This window comes from Artibeus jamaicensis, unplaced genomic scaffold (assembly GCF_021234435.1).
Source record: "Artibeus jamaicensis isolate MK-2021 breed Jamaican fruit bat unplaced genomic scaffold, CSHL_Jam_final contig_490, whole genome shotgun sequence".
In the NCBI taxonomy this organism is placed as follows: domain Eukaryota; kingdom Metazoa; phylum Chordata; class Mammalia; order Chiroptera; family Phyllostomidae; genus Artibeus; species Artibeus jamaicensis.
The window spans coordinates 2,172,046-2,195,163 of record NW_026521861.1 but is presented as its reverse complement, the minus strand read 5'-3'; the positions used below and the strand labels follow the sequence as shown (position 1 = coordinate 2,195,163).

At 51.6% G+C, this 23,118-nt stretch overlaps 2 protein-coding genes across 15 annotated transcripts in view; both read right to left on the bottom strand.

The window, feature by feature from the left end:
* Positions 1-9: 9 nt before the first annotated feature.
* Positions 10-7,540, bottom strand: NFKB2 (nuclear factor kappa B subunit 2). 4 transcript variants are annotated; one of them, XM_037159450.2, is made up of 23 exons: positions 7,453-7,540; positions 6,134-6,226; positions 5,770-5,851; positions 5,612-5,652; positions 5,273-5,371; positions 5,043-5,194; positions 4,697-4,803; positions 4,445-4,603; positions 4,050-4,154; positions 3,831-3,916; positions 3,614-3,752; positions 3,251-3,376; positions 2,927-3,133; positions 2,708-2,849; positions 2,201-2,315; positions 1,896-2,109; positions 1,597-1,766; positions 1,404-1,506; positions 1,139-1,290; positions 944-1,013; positions 624-796; positions 387-498; positions 10-288 (listed from the first exon to the last, which is right to left on the bottom strand). In XM_037159450.2, exons 2-23 carry the CDS (start codon positions 6,152-6,154, stop codon positions 164-166), a joined length of 2,700 nt encoding a protein of 899 aa, XP_037015345.2. In that variant the 5' UTR covers positions 6,155-6,226; positions 7,453-7,540; the 3' UTR covers positions 10-163. The 4 variants fall into 4 exon arrangements, with proteins under 4 accessions (XP_037015345.2, XP_037015346.2, XP_037015342.2 ...); XM_037159451.2 differs by lacking the exon at positions 7,453-7,540 and having other exon boundaries at positions 10-285; positions 6,134-6,666; XM_037159447.2 differs by lacking the exons at positions 6,134-6,226; positions 7,453-7,540 and adding an exon at positions 6,005-6,106.
* An 8,599-nt stretch (positions 7,541-16,139) lies between these two features.
* GBF1 (golgi brefeldin A resistant guanine nucleotide exchange factor 1) overlaps positions 16,140-23,118 on the bottom strand; it is a 125,086-nt gene continuing 118,107 nt past the window's right edge. For 8 of the 11 annotated variants that reach the window (XM_053668584.1, XM_037159437.2, XM_037159440.2 and 5 more), the window contains 11 exons: positions 21,531-21,756; positions 20,827-20,987; positions 20,436-20,694; positions 20,099-20,304; positions 18,983-19,133; positions 18,746-18,876; positions 18,441-18,542; positions 18,051-18,164; positions 17,721-17,901; positions 17,448-17,576; positions 16,140-16,997 (listed from right to left, as the gene is read on the bottom strand). In XM_053668584.1, coding sequence (XP_053524559.1) covers positions 16,717-16,997; positions 17,448-17,576; positions 17,721-17,901; positions 18,051-18,164; positions 18,441-18,542; positions 18,746-18,876; positions 18,983-19,133; positions 20,099-20,304; positions 20,436-20,694; positions 20,827-20,987; positions 21,531-21,756 — 1,941 coding nt within the window. In that variant the 3' untranslated portion in view covers positions 16,140-16,716. The remainder of the gene's footprint in view (positions 16,998-17,447; positions 17,577-17,720; positions 17,902-18,050; positions 18,165-18,440; positions 18,543-18,745; positions 18,877-18,982; positions 19,134-20,098; positions 20,305-20,435; positions 20,695-20,826; positions 20,988-21,530; positions 21,757-23,118) is intronic. The other 3 variants (XM_037159441.2, XM_037159442.2, XM_053668583.1) reach the window with 1 other exon arrangement.

The following is a 23,118-nucleotide window of genomic DNA, read 5'->3' as shown; positions in this document are numbered from 1 at the left end:
GGGCTGCCATAAGTTGGGGAGGGGGTGAGGATCCCCCCTTTCCCATGAGAATCCTTTATTTACCTCACCTGAGGGGTAGACATGGGGTGTTAAATAAGGACTAGAGTAGGTAGGGATGCTGTACAGAGGGGCCCAGGAAGTGGGCTGGTGAACGGACGGCAGTTCAGTGAACCTGAGGCTGGGGGTGCCCGTGGCAGAGCCCTTCTGGAGGCTCAGGGGGTGAGCCTAGCTTCTCGGCCTCCTGTTCCACTGACTGGCTCCCGTACGCACTGTCCACTTTCACTTCTGCTGGAGGAATGGACACAAGGACGGGGACAGGGAAGAGTCAAGGCCTTGGGTCTCCTACCCCGTAGGCCCAGATGATCTTCTAGGTGGGATCCCTTTACCTGTGCTGGGCAGTTTGTCTCGAGCCTCGGGACCCCTCAGCAGCCTTACTCCCTCCTCTAGGCCCATGTCAGACAGAGCTTCCAGCAGGCCTCCCAAGTTCCCACCAGCCAGCTGGAGAGGAGGAAGAGGCATGAGAACCAGAGTTATAGTTAGGTGTGGGGTCAGGAGCCCTGGGGCCAAGGAAGCACCTGGGATCTGAGATGGGGAAAGAAGCCAGGGGACAGGGTCCAACTGACCTTGTAACTGCGCAGGAGGCTGCCGCTGGGCGAGGCTGTCTTTCGATATGTGTCCACCAGACTGCGCAGCCCGAGCCGTTCTGCCAGCTCAGCCCAGCTGCCCTGAGCTCCTGGCCCATCTAGCAGATGCTCCAGGTTCTGCAGGACTGTGTCCTCGAGTGGCAACTCTGGCCCTGAGGGGAACACACATAGAGATGTGCCCATCACCTCCGGAGGTGGGCCTGGGTACCACTCTTCCCCCACAGCAATCTTGCAGACAGGGCAGGTCCCTTCCCATGTGGGCATGGGGCTGGGAGCAGGCATGAATGAAGAGATCTCACCTGCACAGCTGGGCAGGGTCTGGGGGCGTGCCATGGTGTCCTGAGCGGCATTTAGCAGCAAGGTCTTCACCTGGAGAGACAGTCTCAGCCTTGACTCCTCCCACCCATCCTTAAGCCCAGGTACCAGAAACTTTGCTCCCCCCCCAAGCCCAGATGCCCTGTTCCCTGGTACTTCTAGTCCCACACTGGCCTCACCTTGGTGCTGCGAGTGAGGTCAACAGGCGTGTGGCCCCGGAAGCTGCTTTGGGTGCCCCTCTCAGGCTCCTCAGAATCTGAGTCGCTACCGGAGGTGGGAGGTGAAGGCAGGGGGCATAGGGGCTCCTCATTCTCTGCATGGATGTCAGCACCTAGGGGATGGAGGTGCCACAGGGGCTTGAGTTCAAGACCAAAAAGTGGGGGCCCTGGGAGGCACCTCTTTTCTCCTCCCCGTCTTGTTCACATGCTCGAGGGTGAGACTAACCAGCCTTCAGAAGGAGGCGGGTGAGGGTCGGGGATCCCAGTCCAGCTGCCAGGTGTAGGGGTGTGTTTCCCGCAAAGGTGCGAGCGTTCACGTTGGCATGGAGCTGTGGGTGCAAGGAAGCGGTCAGTCACAGAGCCGCCTGCCACTGCCCCACTGCCTTCGTCCTCAGTCCCTCCACAGTCCTCATTCTCACCTTGGTGACCAGATGGGTGACCAGCCGCAGCTCCTCCATCTCTGTGGCTAGATGCAGGGCTGTCCGGCCCCCCTGCCGCTCTGCAGCCTCTACTTCAGCCCCACTGTCCACCAGCAGATCCAGGCACTCAGGGCTTCGGGCACGGACCGCCAGGTGTATTGGGTACAGCCCTGAGGACACAGGATACTCTCCTTACAGCTGTGACCCCCCTAACCAGCTGACATCCACACCCTATGTCCACCAGTTACTCTCCCTGGTCCCTACCCTCACCCCTGACCCAGATGAGGTGAAGAACTCACCCTCAAAGTCTGGCATGTGCAATAGCTGGGACATGGTGGGAACCCTGCTCTGCAGTAGTGCACCCAGCAGGTCCGGGGCACTGGCACCGGCCCGTAGTGCCAGGTGCACCGCTGAGTCTCCATGCCGGTCCAGTAGTGCTGGGTCTGCGCCTACCTGCAGCAGGAAGCTCACCACGCTGGTCTGCCCAGTGATCACGGCCAAGTGCAAGGGCGTCTGGGGATGTAGGCAAAGTGAGCCAGGACCGCCCACGGCCTAGACCCATTTGTCTTCCAATCCCCAGCCCCTTGCCAACAGGGGCCCTAACCTGGTGCAGATGGTTGGTGAGGTTGACCACATCGAGGTGCCGAGCATGGTAGATGACATGGGCTATCTGCTCGATGACACTGGTCTGCCCGTGAATTATGGCCAGGTGCAACGGCCTGCGGGTTGGGGAGGGGGACTCTGCTTTAGTGCACCCAGCCAGTCAGAGCATCTTCTACCCTGAAAACCTCACAGCCTTCACAGTCTGCTTTGGGGGGGCCTGCTGAGCCTAGACGTCTCCAAAGGCAATGCAGCATCTGAACTTCATCCTTCCTGAGCACATTTTGAGATAAACATGATTATTGTGCCCCTTTAACACTTGACAAAGCTGAAGTATAAAGATATCAAGTACCTTGAACAGCACTAATACATCACGAGCCCGCACTTGAAAGTAGTTCTGTTCAACTCTAGAGCACCCCACGACCTTCCACACCTTCCACACCTTCCACAAGTCAACAAGCCTCAGACCCCAACCCTGGGAGCCTGTTTCTCCCACCGCCCGCCCACCTACGTGTCTCCGTTTTCGTCCTGTGCCGTCAGCAGGTGGCGCTGTCCCGCCAGCAGCGCACGCGCGTCTGCCGTGACGCCGTAGTCAAGCAGGGCTTGGGCGCTGCGCTGTGCCAGGCCGAACAGGCGCGCGTTGTACTCTCGGGCTGTGGGCAACAGGGGATGTGGGCACGGGTAGGTCCACCCTCCAGTGCCCCGACCCCCTGAATTCCGGGGGCTATACCTTGTTGTAGCAGCTCCGGAGTATGCGGTTTGCTCTGGGGGGTCTCGGGGGACGCGCTGGGCTCTGCTGCTTCCTCCCCAGCATCCCCGGGTGCCTTGGCGGCCATCTGCGCCCCGCCCCCGCCTCCCGGGTAGCAGCCCATTGGGGCCGAGCCGGACTGGTAGGGGCTGTAGGCCAAGGAGGAGGGGAAAAAGCCCAGGCTGCCACCTGTGGAGACAGGCAGTCGGTGGGAAGGAGGCATCAACCAGAACTCTCCCAGATCACCTCCCTCACTTCTCTTACCCCTCCTTCCTCTATCGCCCTTCTTGCCACCAGCCCTCTCACCTCCTCCAGCTCCTCCATAACCCCCTGCTGAGCCTCCAGAGCCTCCACCCATGTGGGAGCCACCACCAAAGGGCTGGGAGAAGGTGGGCAAGGCTTTCCTCCGCTTCCGCTGCACCTCCTCCTTGTCTGGAGGCAGAGGGAAATGAGATGTTAGAACCCCAACTCATAGGCCACTCAAGAACCCTGTCCCCAGATTGGTATAAATCTTTCCCGCAAAACTTTCAGGCTAGCTCTTAGAGACCACCTCTTCCTGGGACCTTCCCCACTCCTAACTTGACTCATAGGTACCCTGATCTAGTTCTTGGGACTTTCCAGCCCAGCCCCCACCTGACAGCCCCCCTGGGACCTTTAGGCCAACTCCACCTTCCACCAGAGGGTAATAGGTGAACTGTTTGGAGTCAGAGACGTCCCCGCCACGCTTGCGTTTCAGTTGCAGGAACACAGTCACAGGGCGCTCAATCTTCATCTTGTGATAGGGAGGGGTCCGGAACACAATAGCATACTGAGAAGGAGGACATAAGGTGTCATCGAGGCCTTGGCCAAGATGGCCCCCCCAGCCGTGGCCATGTCCCTAGGGTACCTGTTTATGAACATCTGTGGGAGAGAAGTCCCCAAAGGCCTGCCATCCATTCTCGTCATCTTCATAGAACCGAACCTCAATGTCATCTGCAAGGAAAACTGAAGTTTGGCCACAGCACAGCACCTAGGGGAGTCTCCAAGGCTCTCTGTTCTGAAGTTGCCCTGGCTCCCAGTCTTGGCACCCAGCACTCCCAGCTCCCAGCACTGGCTCCAACCTCACCTTTCTGCACCTTGTCGCAAAGCAGATAAACCTCATCTCCACCCCGCACAGAGCCGGCTGTCTTGTCCATCCGAGAAATCTTCAGATTTGAGGCCCCAGGAGACTCTGTGGGGGTGAGATATCAATTACTTGAGATGATGTAAGAGTCATGGCCCCATTGACGGAGACAGGTGCTTTCAGGCATCATCTGAACAACGCTAAGAGGTAAATAAGCCACTAGTATCATCATTTACCCAAGACAGAAGAAGCCACACTCAGAGAGGGAACATGACTTGCTTAAGATCTTTCAGCTCATACGTGGTGGGGCCAAGTTCCAACCCAGGCCTAACTGACTTCACAGCTTGAGGTTCCCTCTGACACCCAGTTATCACGCCCCAGGTTGTCAAGGTACTCACTGCTATCATGGATGGGCTGGGAGATCACGGGCTTCAGGGGCAGGGAGAAGGAGCCGTCACTGGCCCGAAGGAAGGCAGAAAAGCGCAGCCGCACAATACTAAGATCCATCACCTTTTTCAACTCCTTGGCCTCCTGCTCCAGCTCCCGCCGCTCGGCCTCTGTGTGGTGGGCATGGTGTGACCTCTGGATTCTTCCTCCTTTTCTACTCCTTTCATGACCACCTCCCAGGACTTCCTCCCTGCCCAGCATACCCGTAAGGCCCTGGGGCCTGGAGCGGAGTCTCTGCCTCTGAAGTTTCTGTATCATAATCTCCATCATGTTCTTCTTGGTCACGTGCAGGACGCCTAGGTTGTTAAATCTGGGTGGGGGAGGGAGAGTCAGAAGTATTGCAGGCGGTTCTTTCCTCCCAAGGCACCCGCCCCACCGCTCTACTTCCTCTAGGAAGTTTTTCTGGTTTTTACTTGGGGCCTTGGGTTCTGGGGCCAACTTAAGTCTCTCCCTTGGGTCAGATGCTAGGCTCAGAGAGGTAGGCTGGAGCCTAGGACTGGCAGACAATGAGGGGCATGCCAGTGGGAGCCAGGGGTAGGGGGCACCTACTGGGCAGTCATGTCCTTGGGCCCCACAGACACGGCGCAGACCCCCAGTTCCGAGCACTGCTTGCCCACCAGGCTGTGGGCGTGAGCACGAGGTGGGTCACTGTGTGTTACCAGGTCCACCTCGATCTTGGCTGGTCCCTCGTAGTTACAGATCTGGGATGGTAGAGGGTTGTCAGTAGTACCCCTGGTACACTGCCCGCTGTCCCGCCCTCAGGCACCATCCTTGCTCACCTTGACGGTAGGATAAGTCTTCCGGCCCTTTTCACTGGAGGCACCTGGCAATCCTCCATGGGAGGGGCCTTCACAGCCATATCGAAATCGGAAGCCTCGCTGAAGGTCCCAGGGTAGAGTGACAGTGTGACCAGGAGAGATTCCCCCCACCCCTACCCCAGAGCCAGCTACCTCCCCTGCCAGCAGTGAGCATAGTGATTGGTTAGTGTCCATCCTGAACCATGGCTATGCCAACCCAAAGTGGCTTCTGTGGTCAGTGACCCTCCCCACGGCCACTCAGCTACAACAACCCCATTTGCCCCCAAAGCTGAGCAGTCCCACATCATCCTTTCCACTCACCTGTTTAGGCTGTTCCACAATCACCAGGTAGGGTCCATCAGCTGAGGACAGAGGGGCCTTGCTGATCCAGGATCTCTGAGCCCCTCCCCAAGGCAGAAGGCACATGCTCCTCCCTCTCCCACCCTCTAAGGCAAGGGGAGGTTAGAAGATTTACTAACTTGTCTCTGGGGCGGGCTCCTTGGGCTCCATCATGGGCCGGTTGAATTTGAAATCATCATAGTCAATGATGCCATCCAGACCCTAGTTTGGAGGCAGATGGGGCTGTCAGCTGATTCTGAGCCACCCCCAGGGCCCTCCAACTCCCAGCTCTCTTCGCCTCTGTAATCACCCCCTCTCCTCCTCATGCCCAGAGCTCCCATTTGAAGCAGTCTGCAGACAGAGAAACTGACTAACAGGCAGGCTGAGATCATCTGAGGGCATCACAGGTGTAGGGGGGCAGAGGGGACTCCGGCCCATCGGCAGACAAGCAGACAAACACAGTGGTGGGGCAGCCGACTGGCTTTGGGGCCAGAAGTGACTCACTGGGCCGTAGCAATTCTCCATGTCTGTGGGCTAGGCCCAGTGTTGTCCGGTGGCTCCGGCCGGGTTCTCTTTCCCAGAGTTTCAGGCGTCCGCCTTAGGTAGGAGGGAGTGGCGGGAGAGAAACAGATAGGTCCGGAGTGGGGGGAGAGGGGGGCCCAGATTTGGGGGAGGGTCGGATCTCCTCCAGCCACCCGTCCGGGTGTGGCGGGAGAGATCCGGTGGAGGGTGAGACCCGAAGCTGGGCTGGGCCGGGGAAGGGGCAGGAAAGTTAGAACAGCTCAGGAAAGTCCCGAAAATACCAAGGGGAGGCGGGGCCGCAGAGGGCGGGCCTGGAAATGACGCAACTGTCCACGCCCCTGCGGCGGGAGGGGCACCAGGTCGACAGTGGTCGGTGGACACCAAGTCTTTGTGGAAAGAGGGGCATCCAGACCCAGGGAAGCGCCGGTGGGAGTTAGGCTCCCCTGCTCCCTCCAGGGCAGGTGTCGGGGACCAGAGGGTCTTTCGCGGCCCGGGGAGGCTCCTAGTCTTGGAAGAGTCCCGCCTCCTACCCTCTTCCCCTCCCCCACCCAGGAGCAATCTTGGGATTTTCTACCCAGAGGGAGGCCATGGCTGATTCACCCGGGGGCTTTTGAGGGGACATTCCTGCTGTAAGATGGCCTTCTCCCCGAAGGCCTGTAGGCGGGGGCTCTTCCCATTGGGGGCCCCGGGGTTCTGCCCCAAAAGCCAGTCTCTTGGGGCCTGGGGCGGCGTGGGGGGCGGGGAGGAAAGGTGTTTCTCTTTCTTGGGATGGACCCTTCTCCCCCAAACAGGTCGACACTGGTTGACTCCCACACGCCCCTGCCCCAGTCCCATAGTGTGTAGTACCGAGTATCTCTATCACAGGTTTACAAGTGTATTTCGACCCATGTGCTGGCGTGCGTGTTGTATGTGCGTGGCATCAACATGCGTGTGCTACAGGTGAGCTTAAACTTCTCATTGTGAACACGTCCGAGTTAGTCTCGATAAGTAAGGGCACAGGTGACTATCTTTGAAGTTCGCGCGTGAACACTATGGGTCCAGGCACCTGTGAACGGGTGCGCATGTCTGCGTGTGTGCGAGTGTGAATACATGGACGATGCTGTGCATTTGGCGGCCACGTTCGGGCCCGCGTGTCTTTGTACAAGAATGTCGAGATATGTATCCTGGTATCTTGTTCGTGTGCATCCCCTGCGTGTGTGTGCATTTGCCGCTCTCCAGTCCTGGGGCTCCGTCAGTTACTGGCCCTCCTCCCGCCCTTCCCTGTGTCTCGGCCACCCAGGGGTTTGAACCCGGCCACTCACCGCGGCGGCGGCTCCGGTTCCGGCTTCTCTCCCGCCCGACCCACCTCGGACGGGTCGTGACACCTCTTGGGTCACTCAGGCTCCAGTGGGGAAATCCCCATTTCCGCCCCCGGGAGGGGGGAATTCCCGTGACGTTTCCCTACGTCACGCCCTCTGCCCTTTCTCTTTGGCTGAAAGTTTAACTTCGGACGTCCACAGCCAATCAGGAGCGACTAAGGCGTGTCCTTTAGGGGAAAGTATTCACGCGGCGCCGAGAGTGGAGGTGAGTGTCAGAGCGCGCGGGCTCTCGCGGGGAGAGCAGCTGGAGGCGGGATAAGCTAGAAGGGCGCAACCGCCGGCCCAGGGCCCCGACTCCAGTGTCCTTACTCATCCAGGCCTGCTTCTAACAGGTGGCAGCCCCCACTGCTACTTGGCTTATGCTGTGCCTAACACTTGGTCACTTCTGAAGCTGGGGAACCCCGAGGGAGTCCACGGCCCCAACCCTCCGATCCCCTGTCTGGAGCAGGGCCGAGCTGCTAGTAAGATTAGGGGAAGAGGAAGGAAGTTGTTGTTGCAATCGTGCCAGAGCGCCATCTGGCGGCCTCTTTGGAGCCGCAAGGAGACTCCGTAATCATCCTGTTTCTTTATACATACATACATACATACATACATACATACGTATGTATGTATGTATATAATTGATTATGCTATTACAGTTGTCCGTTTATTCCCCTGCACCCTGCATACCTCCTCCCACCTGCTTTCTCCCACCTTTAATTCATGTCCATGGGTCATACATATGTTATTTGGCTTTTCCATTTCCTATACTATTCTTAACCTCCCCCTATTTTCTAGCTACCATTTATACTACTCATTCCCTGTACCTTTTCTCCCCCACCCCCTCCCACTTCCCTGCTGATAACCCTCCATGTAATCTCCACTTCTGTGATTCTGTTCCTGTTCTAGTTGTTTATTTAGTTTGTTTTTGTATTTTATCTTTGGTTGTTAATAGTTGTGAGTTTGTTGTCATTTTACTGTTTATATTTTTTATCTTCTTTTTCTTAGATAAGTCCCTTTAACAGTTCATGGGCTTGGGGATGGCACACTCCTTTCACTTGACCTTATCTGGGAAGCACTTTATCTGCCCTTCCATCTAAATGATAGCTTTGCTGGCTAAATTAATCTTGGATAGAGCTCCTTGCTTTTCATGACTTGGAATACTTTTTTCCAGCCCCTTCTTGGCTGTCAAGTTTCTTTTGGGAAATCAGCTGATACTCTTATGGGGACTCCTTTGTAGGTAACTGTCTCCTTTTTTCTTGCTGCTTTTAAGATTCTCTCCTTATCTTTAATTTTGGGTAATGTAATTATGATGTGCCTTGGTGTGTTTCTCTTTGGGTCCAACTTGTTTGGGACTCTCTGAGCTTCCTGGACTTCCTGGAATTTCCTTTGCCACATTGGGGAAGTTCTCCATTATTTTTTCAGATAAGTTTTCAATTTCTTGCTCTTCCTCTTCTCCTTCTGAAACCCCTATAATTTGGATATTGGAACATTTAAAGTTGTCCTGGAGCTTCCTAAGCCTCTCCTCATTTTATTTGAATTCTTGTTTCTTTGTTTTTTTAAAGATTTTATTTATTTATCTTTAGAGGGGAAGGGAAGGAGAGAGGGAGAGAATATCAGTGTATGGTTGCATCTCGTGGGTCCCCTGGTGGGAACTGGCCTGCAACCCAGGCACGTGCCCTGACTGAGAATTGAACTTCGATCCTCTGTTTTGCAGGCCTGTGCTCAATCCACTGAGCTACACCAGCCAGGGCTCTTCATTCTTTTTTGATTGACTGTTTATTTCTTCCTTCTGATCCAAACCATTGATTTGAGTCCCACTTTTCTTCCCATCACTATGGTTCACTGTATATTTTTCTTTATTTGACTTATCATAGCCTTCATTTTTTTCCTCTATTTTGCGACCACACTCAGCCAATTCTGTGAGCATCCTGATCACCAATGTTTTGAACTGTGCATCTGAAGGTTGGCTATTTCTTTGTTGCTTATTTTTTCTGGAGCTTTGATCCGTTCTTTCATTTGGGCCATTGTTTTGGGTTGTTTTTGTTTTTTGTTTTGTCTCAGCCTGCCTGGTATGTATAAGGAGCAGAGCCTTAGGTGTTCACCAGGGTGGGGCCACCCCCATGGCCGCCTCATGACGCTGTTTGTGGGGAAGGGGTTGAGAGGGAACAATGGACCTTGCTCCTCTCTCTGCCAGTTTTCAGTCAGTTCCTCTGCTTTGCACAAGCAAAGTGGGCCCTTCTGGTGCTGATTCCTGGGTGGTTGGGTTTGTGTGCATTCTAGGACCCTGTGGGTCTCTCATATGAACTCTTTTGTGAGGCTGGGAGTCTCTCCCCCTGCCACCTCAACCCCCACAGGTGTTTTCAGTCAGAGGTTTTGAGGCTTCATTTCCCTGCTGGAACACTGGGTTGTGAGGCCTGTCTCGCTCCCCAGTTGTTCCTCCTGGTTTATCTGCACGCAAACGTGGGACTGCCTGCTCTGTCAGTCACCACCTTGCCTGCCCTTCCTTCAGCCTCTGCCTAGTGGAGAGTCCTCTGCACCTGGCCGCCCATCTCTGTCCCTCCTACTGGTCTTGATTTGTTTTTTCTTCAACTCCTTGGTTGTCAGACTTCCACACGGTTTGATTTTTTGGCAGTTCTGGTTGTTTTTAAATTTGTTGCCCTTCTTTTGGTTGTGCAAGGAGGCAAAGTGTACTAACCTACGCCTCCGTCTTGGCTGGAAGTCCTGATTTCTGCCTCATCCTCAATTTCTAACTCCCGTGGAAGAGACAATCTGGATCTAAAACTTATTCTATAAATGGCAGGTTCACAGCAAGCCAGACTTTCAGACTTGACTGAGCTGAGGGGTTTAAGAGCTCTGTACCTGGAAAGGCTTTGCTCATCCATTACAGAGATTTGGAATATTAGAATTGAAAAGGCATCCACAACCTTAATAGTTCAAATCTCGTCCGATGTAGGAGATTGCCTTTTGTATAGCAGTGCCCAGTGTCTGCTTGTACACTTCTGGTGACAACAAGGTCAGTGCAGGATTTTACAAAGCACTGACTCCGAGGCTAGACACCTCTGCTCAGCAGAGTTTCTCTTCAGGAGGTGCCATGAGTAACCTCCATTCCTGGAGTCAACCTACTCTGGGCTCCAATCCAACACAGGATGTTGCTTTAGATCTTTTCTGCAACCTCCCCCCGACCTTCTTAATAATGGAATTATAGGTCTGTACTAGCTCTGCATAAAGGGAAACTGTTATGGCCCTTGATTTGGCCTAATTCCTATTACTTCCCCTTCCTCTTCATCTTGCCCACAGATGGAATGTGACAGGTTCTATATTAAGGTAGTTTAGTATAAGTTTTTGTTCTTCCTCCCAACAGCCTTAAGAGATAAATATTACCTTCTTTTTTTTAATTTATTTATTTTTTTGAATTGATTATGCTGTTACAGTTGTTCTATTCCCCCCTTCATTCCCCTCCACCCTGCCCCCCCAACCCCACCATTACCCCCCTTTAGTTTATGTCCATGTGTCTCAAGTCCTTTAGGTTCTATATTTCCCATGCTATTCTTGCCCCCCCATCTATTTTCTATCTACTGTCTATGTTACTTATTTTCTGTACCTTCTCCCCCCTTCTCCTCCTCCCACTCCCCTGTTGCTAACCCTCCTTGAGATCTTAATTTCTATGTTTTCACTCCTGATCTAGCTGTCCTTTTAGTTTGCTTTCGTTTTAGGTGTGGTTGTTAATAACTGTGAGTTTGTTGTCCTTTCACTGTTCATGTTTCTTTAACTTCTTTTTCTTCGATAAGTCCCTTTAACATTTCATATAATAAGGGCTTGGTGATGATGAACTTCTTGAATTTGGTCTTATCTGAGAAGCACCTTATCTGTCCTTCCGTTCTAAATGAAAGTTTTGCTGGGTAGAGCAATCTTGGTTGTAGGTCTTTAGATTTCATGACTTGGAATATTTCTTTCCAGCCCCTTCTTGCCTGTAAGGTCTCTTTTGAGAAATCTGCTGACAGCCTGATGGGGACTCCTTTGTAGGTGATTGTCCCCTTAGCTCTTGCTGCTTCCAGGATTCTTTCCTTCATTTTAATTTTGGCTAATGTAATTATGATATGCCTTGGTGTGTTTCTTCTTGAGTCCAACTTTTTTGGTACTCTCTGGGCTTCTTGGATTTCTTGGAAGTCTATTTCCTTTGCCAGATTGGGGAAATTTTCTTTTATTATTTGTTCAAATAGTTTTTCCACTGGTGGTTGTCTTTCCCCCTTCTGGTACCCCTATAATTCGGATATTGGAGCGTTTAAAGATGTCCTGGAGGTTCCTAAGACTCTCCTCATTTCTTTGAGTTCTTGCTCCTTGACTCTTTTCTGTTTGGCCATTATTTGGTTTCTTCTGGTCCACTCCATTGATTTGAGTCCCAGTTTCCTTTTCATCTCTATGGGTTTCCTGTGGAATTCCATTCATTTCCCTTAATTTAGCCTTCATATGTTTCTCTAATTTGTGGCTATAATCCACCAGATCTGTGAGGGAAGCTGATGACCAGTGTTTTAAACTGTGCGTCTGAGAGTTTTGCTATCTCTTCGTCACTTAGATTTATCTCTGGGGCTTTGAGGTCTCCCTGCGACATTTTTGGTCTGTTCTGGCCCTTTAAGTGGGAGAAGCGGCGCCTTGGAGTCCCAGGTCGCTGGGTTGTGACGCTGTATGTGGGGGCGTGGTCAGAGCGGGGAAATGGCGGCGCCGTCTATCGCTGCCGCCGCCCGCCGCCGCCCGCCGCCGCCGCCAGTCCAACCGCTCACTCCCTCACTCGCGCGCGCAATTAGGCAACCACAGTCAACACGCTGCACCGCCTCCCCACTGTCTCCTCTGCAGTCGCTCACCCGGTGGGTTGCTCGGTCGCTCACTAGGTCCAATCCTGGGTTTGGAACCCGTTTGACTGGATTCGCGCGTCTGGATTCCGCGCCCGGGTCCGACCGAGCCCTCCTTTCTAACTCCTCACCCGACGCCGGTTTCGCCCCTTACCGGTTGGGCTGAAGAATTTGTTGTTAGCGGACTTCCGAAAAGTTCAGTTTTCCGTGTTCTGGTTGTGTTTTCTGATGCTAATATTTAGTTGTCCCTAAACTTGGTTGTGTGAGGAGGCACGGCACATCCACCTAAACCTCCATCTTGGCGGAAGTCCTAAATATTACCTTCTTTACTGATGAAGAAATTAAGTCTCAGAGAGGTGAAGTAATATAGCTAAGAAAGAGAACAAGAATTCAAAGCCAGTCTGTTAACTCTAGGATGAGAAGTTTTTTCCCTACAAATTTGTATAAAACACAAAGAACCGAGAGAATAGTATAATGAAGGCCCTTGTCAATCTGTAAGTCAGCTCCAACAATTCCCAATGTCGGCCCAGAAACTTTAAATGACTCAAAATTTATTATCAGTTGCTATAGCCTCAACTATCTGGACTTAAGAAAACTTTTCATTGTTTGTTCCAGTAATTTCCAACCTAATGATCATCTGTTTTCATGTGTAGCCCTACCAGCTGGCCCAAAGCAGAGGCACCGTAGACTCACTCTATTCAGTCACCAAGTGGCGAGGGCCTGCTCCAGAAAACGATGTCATTATGTGCAGATAAACATCAAGGTATAGTATGTCCACTGGTGATAAGTGCTATGAAAAGAAATAAAGTAGGTGAGGGGGTAATGAGTGATACAGATTTTGCGTGTAGCAGGTGGGGAAGGTTTTTCTGGTAACACTTGAAAAGTGGAGGAGGGAATTACGTGGGTACCTGGGGGAAGAACATCTAGGTGAGAAACTAGCAGTGTCAAGAGCTGATACAAATGTTTGGCATATTTGAGGAACAGCAAGAAAACTAGGTAGGTGGGACAAAGAAAGAAATTTGGATTTTATTCTGAATGAGATGAAAAGCCATTAACAGATTTTGAGCAAAGGAGGGACAATGATATGACATGTTTTAAAAAGAGCTATTTGGTTTCAGTGTGGAGACTAGAACGCAGGAGGGTGACCGGTAGACCTGTGGTGGCTTAGACTTGGGTGGTAGTGGGTGAGGATAGTGATAAGTAGTCACATATTCTAGGTACATGTGAAAGATGAAAACAACCAGATTTGCTAAGCAACTGGTTGTCTAATGTAAGAAAACGGGGTCAATTTGGCATAAGAACATATAAGAATGGAGTTGTCTTTTAGGGATATGGGGCAGATGGGGGCAGGAGCAGACTTGTAGGGGGGTAATCAAGAATTTTTCCTTTTGTGTGACAGGCTATGAGGCATACAAGTGGAGACCAAGGGGGTAGCTGGACATGAAGTCAGTATAATGAATGCTATTTCAAGTCTTGACAGTGAACAGCAATACCCAGCGATTGAGTGTAGAGAAAGCACTTGCAGACCAGGGCTCAGCCCTGGGGTGTTCTGATGTTGAGGCTAGAGATAAGGAGGAGCCAACACAGGAAATTAAAAAGGCATAGCTAGTGAGGTAGGGGAGAACTAAGGAAAACTAGTGTCTCAGAAGCCAAGTGAAGAATATTTCAAGGAGGGGGTGATAAATTGTTTACTTGAACTAAAGTTTTTTTCTCAACTGAAGCCCAGGGGCTCAGAGATTCTGCTTCCTCAAGGCCATTGGCCTCCCAAGCAGTAAGCCCTAAGCAAAGGTAAATTCCCAAGAGTTAATATAACCATACTTTTTGTTGTTCCTATTTTTTTTGGCGGGGGGGGGGGCATGTGTCTATTGTAGCTAATTCTGTGTAGTTGACCCTTGAACAATACAGGGGTTAAGGACGCCAGCCCCCCCCAGTGGAAAATCCATGTGTAACTTTTGACTCCCATAAAACCTAGTGATTCATTCATTCTTCCTGATATTCTTATGTGTGTAGAGAATTCGTATTTATTCTTGGTTGTGTGCATCTCTTTCCATTTTCTAGTGAGTTCTTAGTTCACTAGGTAATATAGCTTGTTTCTCCAGATGTTCAACCTTCTATTTCTCATGGGGCTACAGAAAATGTATGTATAGATGTTCCCGACTTACAATGGTTCGACTTAAGTTTTTCAGCTTCATAATGCTGTGAATGTGATATGCATTCATTTATTTTTTTACTTTTCCCGGCAGGCATGCTGCTGGGGACACGTATGATACTTTCTGCGGCACAGCAGCAGGTCCCGGCTCCCCATCAGCCACGTGAGAATGAGGGTACGCAACTGATACTCTACAGCACATTCCTTGCGTCAGATGATTTTGCCCGACTGTAGGCCAATGTAAGTGTTCTCAACATGTTTTAAGATACGAGGTTTAGTGGCTTGTGTGTGTGGGTGTGTGTATGTACTTAAAGATTTTATTTATTTTTAGAGAGAGGGGAAGGGAGGGAGAGGGAAGGGAGGGAGAAACAGAGGGAGAGAAACATCCATGTGTGACCGCCTCCCACATGGCCCCCACTGGGGACCTGGCCCAAAACCCAGGCATGTGCCCTAACTGGGAATTGAACCGGTGGTTTGCAGCTGGAGCTCAATCTACTAAGCTACACCAGCCAGGCTTTTTATTTTTTAAGCTTCATTTATTTATTTATTTTTAGAGAGAGGGGAAGGGAGAGAGGAGAGAAACATCAATGTGTGGTTGCCTTTCATACACCCCCAACTGGTGACCTGGCCCACAACCCAAGCATGAGCACAGACTGGGATTCGAACTGGCGACCCTCTGGTTTGCAGGCCAGTGCTCAATCCACTGAGCCACACCAGCCAAGGCCCAAGGCGTCCTCTTCTATTGATATACCTGAGGGAGGCCCTTACAGAGGTCCACATTCCCAGCAACATCCACGTGGTTGTGCTAAGCACAGGGAAGCCCCAGGTGCAGAATGATCACAAAGCCACCTGGGGCCCAAATGAAGAGGGTGAGCGCTCCTAACTCCCTATGAGGAGGTCAGCTGGTAGTACGACAGGGTACCACTCTCTGCCCAGCCTTCACCCACATGGGGGTGGGGCCATTATGGAGGAGGAGCCGAGATGATGTAGATGCTTTAATTGGGAAAGCTTACTATATAGCATTCTGCATCCCAGCCACAGTACCTAAGCCCTGCAGGGGCCACACACAGCCTGCCCTACGCACACTCCACCTCACCCTGATGCAAAGGGAAGGGTTTTCCAATCATGCTTCAGTGACTGGGATGGATGGAGGCCGTGGGGTGGAAAAAATTGTCCCTTCTCAGTTTTGGGCCAAAACGAATGCCCTGTGCCCGGATACACATGATCACAGCTGTGGGCAAGATGGCCTACCTCCTAAGCCCCACAGGCTGTGCTCCTGGACCCTGACGTACATCAGAGGGGAGACTGCTGAATTAACTACAGCTCGGCTCAGTTTTCCCCTTGACCTCAGCCTGTGTTGTCTCAGGTGTCACCCTTGGAGCAGTTGAGAAGAGGACCACTGTCCAAACGCCTGGTACATCCCTGGTGACAAGGGAACACTGCTGAGCTGATGGTGGTGGTTGGGCAGCAGCAGTGGGAAAGGGATCCTGACCTCAGCCTCCTGGCATCTGGCTGGCTGGTGGCCAGGGGCCACATGGGCCAGACTGTTGGTAGGTTCAAGAGTGTCACTTCCGTTCATGCAGAGTCCAAGGCCTGGGGATCCTAATAACACGGTGCCACAAGTTCAAGAAAGAAACCAGAGGGAAAGGCACTGATGATGGTACTAAGACATTTATTACATCATAAAAAGTCCATTGTTGTCCTGTTTTTCCATATGTACATGCTCCTGTGGGCAGTCCCCCATCCAGCCCCATCTGCCCACCTTCCATGGTGCCAGTCATCTCTCCAAACTGACCAACTAATTAATAAAAAAGGAAGAACTGGAGGAGGTGGCCCAGGGCTGATGGGAGTGGCGATGGGAGAGGGAAACAAAGTGCAGAGTGGTTAGCTTGGCTCTCACTGCCTGACCACGGGGAGAGGGGGAGGGGGCACGAGGGCAGGCACTGCAGGGCTGGCACAGTGATGCCTCCCCAGAGCTGCCAGGCTGCAGGCGATACCTGAGTGTGCTCTCAGGTTGGACTCCCAAGAATGGAGAGCAGAAAAGAAGGTCCTGCAGCCTGATCATGGGTCCCAGGAAGGGTTACAAAAGTTCTTTTTTCCAGGTCCCCATACAAGTAGCAGCGACAACATCTTGGGCTGGGCCTGAAGAGTTTGTGGCCCCTGGGACAGCTGGAGGTGGGGGGCAGGGACAGCCTGGTAGTCCTGGTCCTGATTTCTGAGGGGCTTGTTTTAGTTGACCTCGGAGGTGGTCATGGGGTCTGTAGGGCGGGGTGTGGCCAGGAGGGGCACTGGTGAGGTGGCCTCAATAAGAGCAGGGTTGAGGATAATGGGCAGAGTCATGGGTGGCACGCCCACCTGTAGTGGGGAGGCCAAGGGCTGCAGGATCAGTGGGGGCTGGGCCAGGGGTGAAGGCCCATCTGGGGTAGGGCTCAGCCTGCTGGGGCTACACGCCGCTGGTGATCCAGGGGAGCTGCAGTTGCCAGGTCGGGGGCCCTCGGGCTTCTCAAAGTCTATAGGGAGAGTAAGGTGGCTGCAGTCACTCTCTCATCCCAACCTTTGCTCCTCCCTGTTCCCGTGAGCAAAATAGTTGGGAGTCTCCCTTGAAGGTCATCCAAATGCCCAACTACCTTATCTCTACCCTTCTTTGCTGTACTTCTAGTCAGGTTAGTTTTGGTCTGGTCTTTATTTTCAGCATCCCTGAATGGCAACCTCTGCATATTCTCCAAGTCCCAGACCCAGCCTTCTCTTCCCAAGCCTGAGAAATCTCAGGCAGCTAGCTCATCATAGCTTATTTGGTCCTGCCATTTATGAAAGGAAGAGGAGGCAAACAGAATTCCCTGGTTCCCCCCTTCCCCTGGCTCATAGCCCACACTCAGCAACAATTTCACACTACTCTGGGGCTCTTCTTAGGCCCCCCGTTTCCTGCTTAACACATAGCAGGGTGGACCAGAGGGACTCACCGCAGGCCCCCAGTTCAGAGGGCATCTCTGGGGGAGGTGGATGGCCAGGTATCCTGGTATCCCCAGCAGCAGGAGTCAAGTGGGCTGAGGCCAGAGGTTTCTGGCCATGAGGCTCCATGGGCATGGGGTCTGGAGATGGCAAAGAATGGAGATAGCAACTCAAAGTGCTTTCTTTCAGGCAAAACCCTGACTACCCACCAGTTTTCCCACCCACCTAGAACCAAGAGAACTAGTGAGCTCCAGACTTTGAGGAAGTTGGGCTGAGCCCCCTACCCTGGATGACAGTCTGCTTGAAGAGCTCATCTCTTAGGTGGGGCAGAAAACAGTCGATCCGCTCCCAGGTGATTTCCCAGAGGGCTGAGGGGCTGCCTCCTCGTGCATCTGCACTATGGAAAATCTCTGCTGTGTCCATCACCAGGAGCATGTTCTTCAGAGACTCAGGGATGGCCTCTGACTACAGGTGGCAGTGGGTCCACGAGAACAGGAGAGAGGGCACGGGGGAATATGGTAAGAAAGATATAGCCAACAAGGGGGAAACAGTAAGTCTTCCCAGCAGGTGGTAGAGAAAGCAGGCAACAGAGGTCAAGATGAGGTAGAACATACCAGTAAGTCACTGGAACCTGCGTGCATGTACTTGTCCATGAAGTCCAAGATGGTCAGCCACAGGGCAGCAAAGGTAGAGAGTGACAGCAGTGGAGACAGGTGCTGCAGGAAGACCTATGGCCCGCCGGCCCCTTTCAGCCAAGGGTAAGGCAGGAGCCTTCGATACCCCTCTCCAGGGCTGGGAGACAAGTCTGCCCTATCTTGTATTGGAATCTTAGATTAGATCCCTCTGAATCCCAGAATCCTCCCAGGTGTTTAAGTACTGCTAAGTCTCATTGGCTGGGGTCCTGAACACCACCTACTCACATCTCTTATGTCCTACCAAAAGCCTTGGCTTCCCTCCTTGTGAAAAGGCAGGAGAGTGAGTGGGTACACGGTGGTAAGCAGTACCTTAGAGAGCAGCGTGCAAGCCCTCATCCGGGTCTCCTCCATCCCACCCACATCTGCAGGGCTGATGTTCTCCAACAGCTTGGTCAGTAGAGGAAACAGCACCTGGTGGTTAAATTGCCAACATCTTCTAGAAGGGTCAGCTGGCAGCCTTGCCCCAAGGAAGCCAAGGGCTGGGGTGGATGGGTACTGAGCAGAAGGGAAGGTATCATGCAGGCTGAGGGTTGACATTAGGGGCTCTTCAGGCTGCCTTACTTGCCTTGTCTTAAGGGTCTAAACTTCACCTTAAGACTAGAGGGAAGTCCTACCTTGTTGAAACAGGCCTCCCATTCCAGGGCATCTAGCTTTTGCAGATCATGCACCAGTAGTGCTCGCTGCAGGTAGGTCAGTGCCTGCATTCGCACCTGGCGCCGGGCATCACAGCACAGGCAGGCAATACCTGAGAGCAAGAACAGGCTCAGGATCCTTTAGGCATCCTGACCCTGGTACTTCCCAAGCTCCAGGCCCACCTCTGCCCCTGCCCTGCCTGCTCCCCCAAGGTATACCCTGCAATAAAGGGCACCAGCAGTGGGCCCAGAGGGTGCGTGAATCTGCTTCGATCTTCCGGCCACATGTCTCCAGGTGGCGCTGCTCCTCCGCCCATGAGCTGTAGATAGAGGCCGCCCGCGTGTGCAGGGTGTGCATCAGGTCTAGCAGCTGGGGTCACAGAAAGGGCAGGATATGAGTGGAGTCAGGTCTGGTGAAACTCCTTACCCCCACTGTCCCTGGCTGAGTCCTCCAGGGAGTCCCTAGTACCAATGGTACTATACTCACCACTCCCTTCTTGATTCAGTGAGCTAGGTGCCCGCCCAGTCCTGGCCAGTTTACTAAAGTTGGGTATTACTCCTAATTGAGGAGACTTGAGGAGGGGTGCAGACTAAGTATTGAATAACACTGAATTACACGATGAGAAAGATACTTCCTTTTCAATTCTTTCACACCTGATTATAGATAAAACCTCATCAAGTTAATCTCATTTTAAAAATAGAATGCAGGCCTGACTGGCGTAGCTCAGTTGGTTGGAGCATCACCTAGCACACCAAAAGGTTGTGGGTTAGGTCCTGGTCGGTTGGGGTGTGTATGAAAGACAATCAATTGATGTTTCTCACTCACATCACTGTTTCTCTCCTCTTTCCCCCTCCCTTCCCCTCCCTCTAAGATCAAATAACAAAAAACAACAAAAGAAACCAGAAAGCACACCTCAGGCTCAGAGGCTTTCATGGGAAATAGTGTCTGGCCAGATTTAATACTTTTTTCATCATTTTTCTAAGCTATTTTCTATGCCCTAAATAGACACAGGATAACTCTGGGAGTACAGACTGGAAACTGGTGGCAGTGGTTGCCTAGGTAAGAACTTAGTGGCTCAAGGACAGGAATGGAATGGACTGACTTATCTGTTTACCCTTTTGTATGTTTTGAACTTTGTATCTTGTGCATATATTACCTACTCAAAAATAAACCTCAGTTTAAAAACTAAGCAAATAAAGACTTATAGGCAGGGAAAGTGTGGAGGTGGTAGCGGAGGACCTGGGCCCTTCCTCTCAGTCCTGGCTGTCCCTGGACTGTCCGTGTTCGCGGTCAGGTGTAGGGAGAGAAGAGGAAGTAAAGGGTGCCATACTTACGTCCTGACTGACCTGTAAAGACACCGTGTGGTAGCTGGCAGGCACACCTTCATCCTCCTCGTCGTCACTATGCCCACCTCGAGTGGCATGCTGGCTAGAGGTTCGAGGCCGCCGAAGCACTGAGCCCTCCTTCGATTTCTTCTTGAATCGGTTCCCTTTGCTGTCATATTTGTGACTCTTGCTACGTTTCTCTTGGGACTTGCACCCTGAGCGGAGCCAGATCCAGGTCACATTTCCACATCCATGGGCACAGATGGCCTGACTTTTCCTCCCTGTATATTCCCCCCTGTATATTCGCATAGCTACTCCCCAGGTGCCCCTCCGTTGGGTGACCCACCGCCATTGAGACTGGCCTCCACAAAGATGCGGAGAGTCTTGACGCAGAGCTCAAAGTTGTCGGGTGTGATGTGGGCAGCATCACGTACGATGAAGGACAGCGATTCCACACACTTAAGCAGGGACTTAGTGTCATGTGGTCCCAGGTCCAGCCCCACCGTTAGACTGTACTGATTGACCAGGGGTGAAGGGCCTGGCCGGCTGGGCCCAGTCCCAGGTGCTGGCCCTGGCTTGGAGTTATCGATGTCATCCTTCCCCACCTGTAAAGTACACAGACAGCTGGGAACCCAGGCTTGACCTGGACCTTTCCCTGGATGCCCTCTCAGAGGACCAGGAAGCTTTCCCACAGGCCAAGGAAGGAACTCTCATCCTCTGTCCCTATGGTCACTCACCACTAACCAGCCGCTGTTGACCATGTCAGCATCTGTGGCTGATCGGTGGATCTTGCCAGGCCTGCCATGGTCAGTGTAAACCTCCGAGTCGGAAGTGTACCCTCGGTCCAGGTTCACATCATTTTGGTGGTAGGACGGGAGCTCACTGTCTGACTGGGCCCCTGAGCCAGCAGGGAGAAAGGCACAGTCACAGTGAGGATGGGACGTGGGATTGAGGACATAATCTCAGCTCTCAGAAGTAAGGTGCTGATGACACCTGGCCTCTCCTGTTTCTTGGTCTGGCCTAGTTTCAGCCCTGTCACCAGAGGGCTGAAGGATGGTCTGGACAGTTTCTCTCTTGACCAAATAGGGCAGCAGGCTAATTTGGGTTCCTGATGGCCCCTAGTAGCAGCTGTCAGGGGAGGGAGGTAGTTTCTCACAGTTTCTGAGAAAACAGTCCTCAGGACAGTAATAAAGCCCTACTCTTCTGCCTTCAGGACAGTAGTAAAGCCCAGAGCCTTCTTTGCTGCTTACTGGCCTTCATGCTGTTTAACCTGAGGATATGCTGGGGAGAGGCCAGTGGGCATAGAAGGCCCTGGAAGCTACAGGAAGAAGCCATAGGTATTTAATCTGCTGAACATAGTAACCTGTTTTGTTTTCTGTTTCAACCCCTGGAGACATAATGGTTCATCTGGCACTGTGGGTCTCCCTGGGAAAGGGCTTACCAGCATCAGGTGCATCCGCCCTGGCTGTGGCCTGCAGGGCGGCTGGAGGCTTTACACCGGAGCCGATGCACTCCAGCAGTGTGAAGATGGTGGCCCAGTCATCACCTGAGTGGATGTTGGCTGCGTTGGTCTTAAGGAGTTCATGGAGCCCAAAGGCTACCTGGTGACTGACTCGGGACAGTACGCTGGGCTTCATTAGTAGCAAAATGCGCAGGGAGAGCAATACCTGGGGTGGGGCAGAAAGTGGGAAGTGTGGCACATGACTCTTGTCTAGTCTCCATTCCCACCAGTCTTCTTAGGCCAGTGAGGACAGTATGACTAGGGCTCAACTTCGGGTACAGATGCTGGTCTTTTCTTTTATTCAATGTATTTTTTAAATGAATTTATTGAGATAATTAGAGTTTGATATGTTTTATAAGAAATAACACAAAGAAATCCTTTATACACTTTGTCCAGTTTACCCCCCAATGGCAACATTATGCAAAACTATAGAATAATATCATAACCAGAATACTGACATTGATACAATCCACTGATCGTATCAGGTTTCCTCAGTTTTACTTCTATTCATGTGTGTATTAGGCTCTACACAATGCAATTGCCTGTGTAGGTCCTGTGTCCACCACTAATCAAGATGCATAATAGTTCTAACACTATAGACCTCTCCTGGTCTCCCTTTACAACTATACCTGACTCTTTCCTGTGCCCATCCGTAATGCCTGGCAATCTGTCCACAACTTTTAAAACTGTTATTTTAAAACATTATATAAATAGAATTTAAAAAAAGAATTAGATAGTGTATGACCTTTCGGGACTGGCATTTTCCACTCAGCATAATTCCAAGTTGTTGCATGTATCAACAGTTTGTTGCTCTTAACTGCTGAGCATTAAGTACTCCACGGTATATACGTACTATAGTTTAACTATTCACCTGTAGAAAACCATCTGAGCCAATTCCAGTTTTTGGCTATTACAGTGAAAGCTTCCATGAATGTTCATGTATAGATTTTTATGAGAATGTAAACTTCCATTTTTCTGGGATAAATGTCAAGAATGCAATTGCTGAACGGTGTAGTAATTACATAGTTTTGTAAGAACCTGCCAATAGAGTAGCTGTACCATTCCCACCAGCAATGTGTGATTGACCCACAACCTTGCCAGCATTTGATATTTTCACTTTAGCCATTTTGATAGGTATGTAGTGATATATCATGGCAGTTTAATTTGCATATCCCTAGTAGTTAATGATGTTGAGCATCACTTAATGCCTTCAATACATATAAAGTGGGAACCAAAAAACCCCAGAATTTATTAAAAATTGTGTATTTAGCTCTGGCTGGTGTGACTCAGTGGACTGCACACTGGCCTGTGAACCAAAGGATCATTGGTTCAATTCCCAGTCAGGGCATATGCTTGGATTACGGGCCAGGTCCCCAGTAGGGGGCACATGAGAGGCAACCACACACTGATGTTTCTCTCCTCTTTCTCCCTCTCTTCCCCTCTCTAAACACAAATAACATCTTTTTAAAAATTGTGTATTTATTCTTACAAGTTTAAACTTTAGTCACCTTCAAAGTAGTTTCCATTT

What these genes read in the sequence shown, in the direction of transcription:
- NFKB2 (XM_037159447.2), bottom strand. Translation starts at nt 6,067, where the DNA reads ATGGGCCGGAGTCCCCTCTGCCCCCCTACACCTGTGATGCCCTCAGAT. An exon ending in AGACTTATCCTACCGTCAAG is followed by an intron (nt 5,195 to 5,272) that starts GTGAGCAAGGAT and finishes CTACCATCCCAG; the next exon opens with ATCTGTAACTACGAGGGACC. An exon ending in CCACAGATGTTCATAAACAG is followed by an intron (nt 3,753 to 3,830) that starts GTACCCTAGGGA and finishes CCTCCTTCTCAG; the next exon opens with TATGCTATTGTGTTCCGGAC.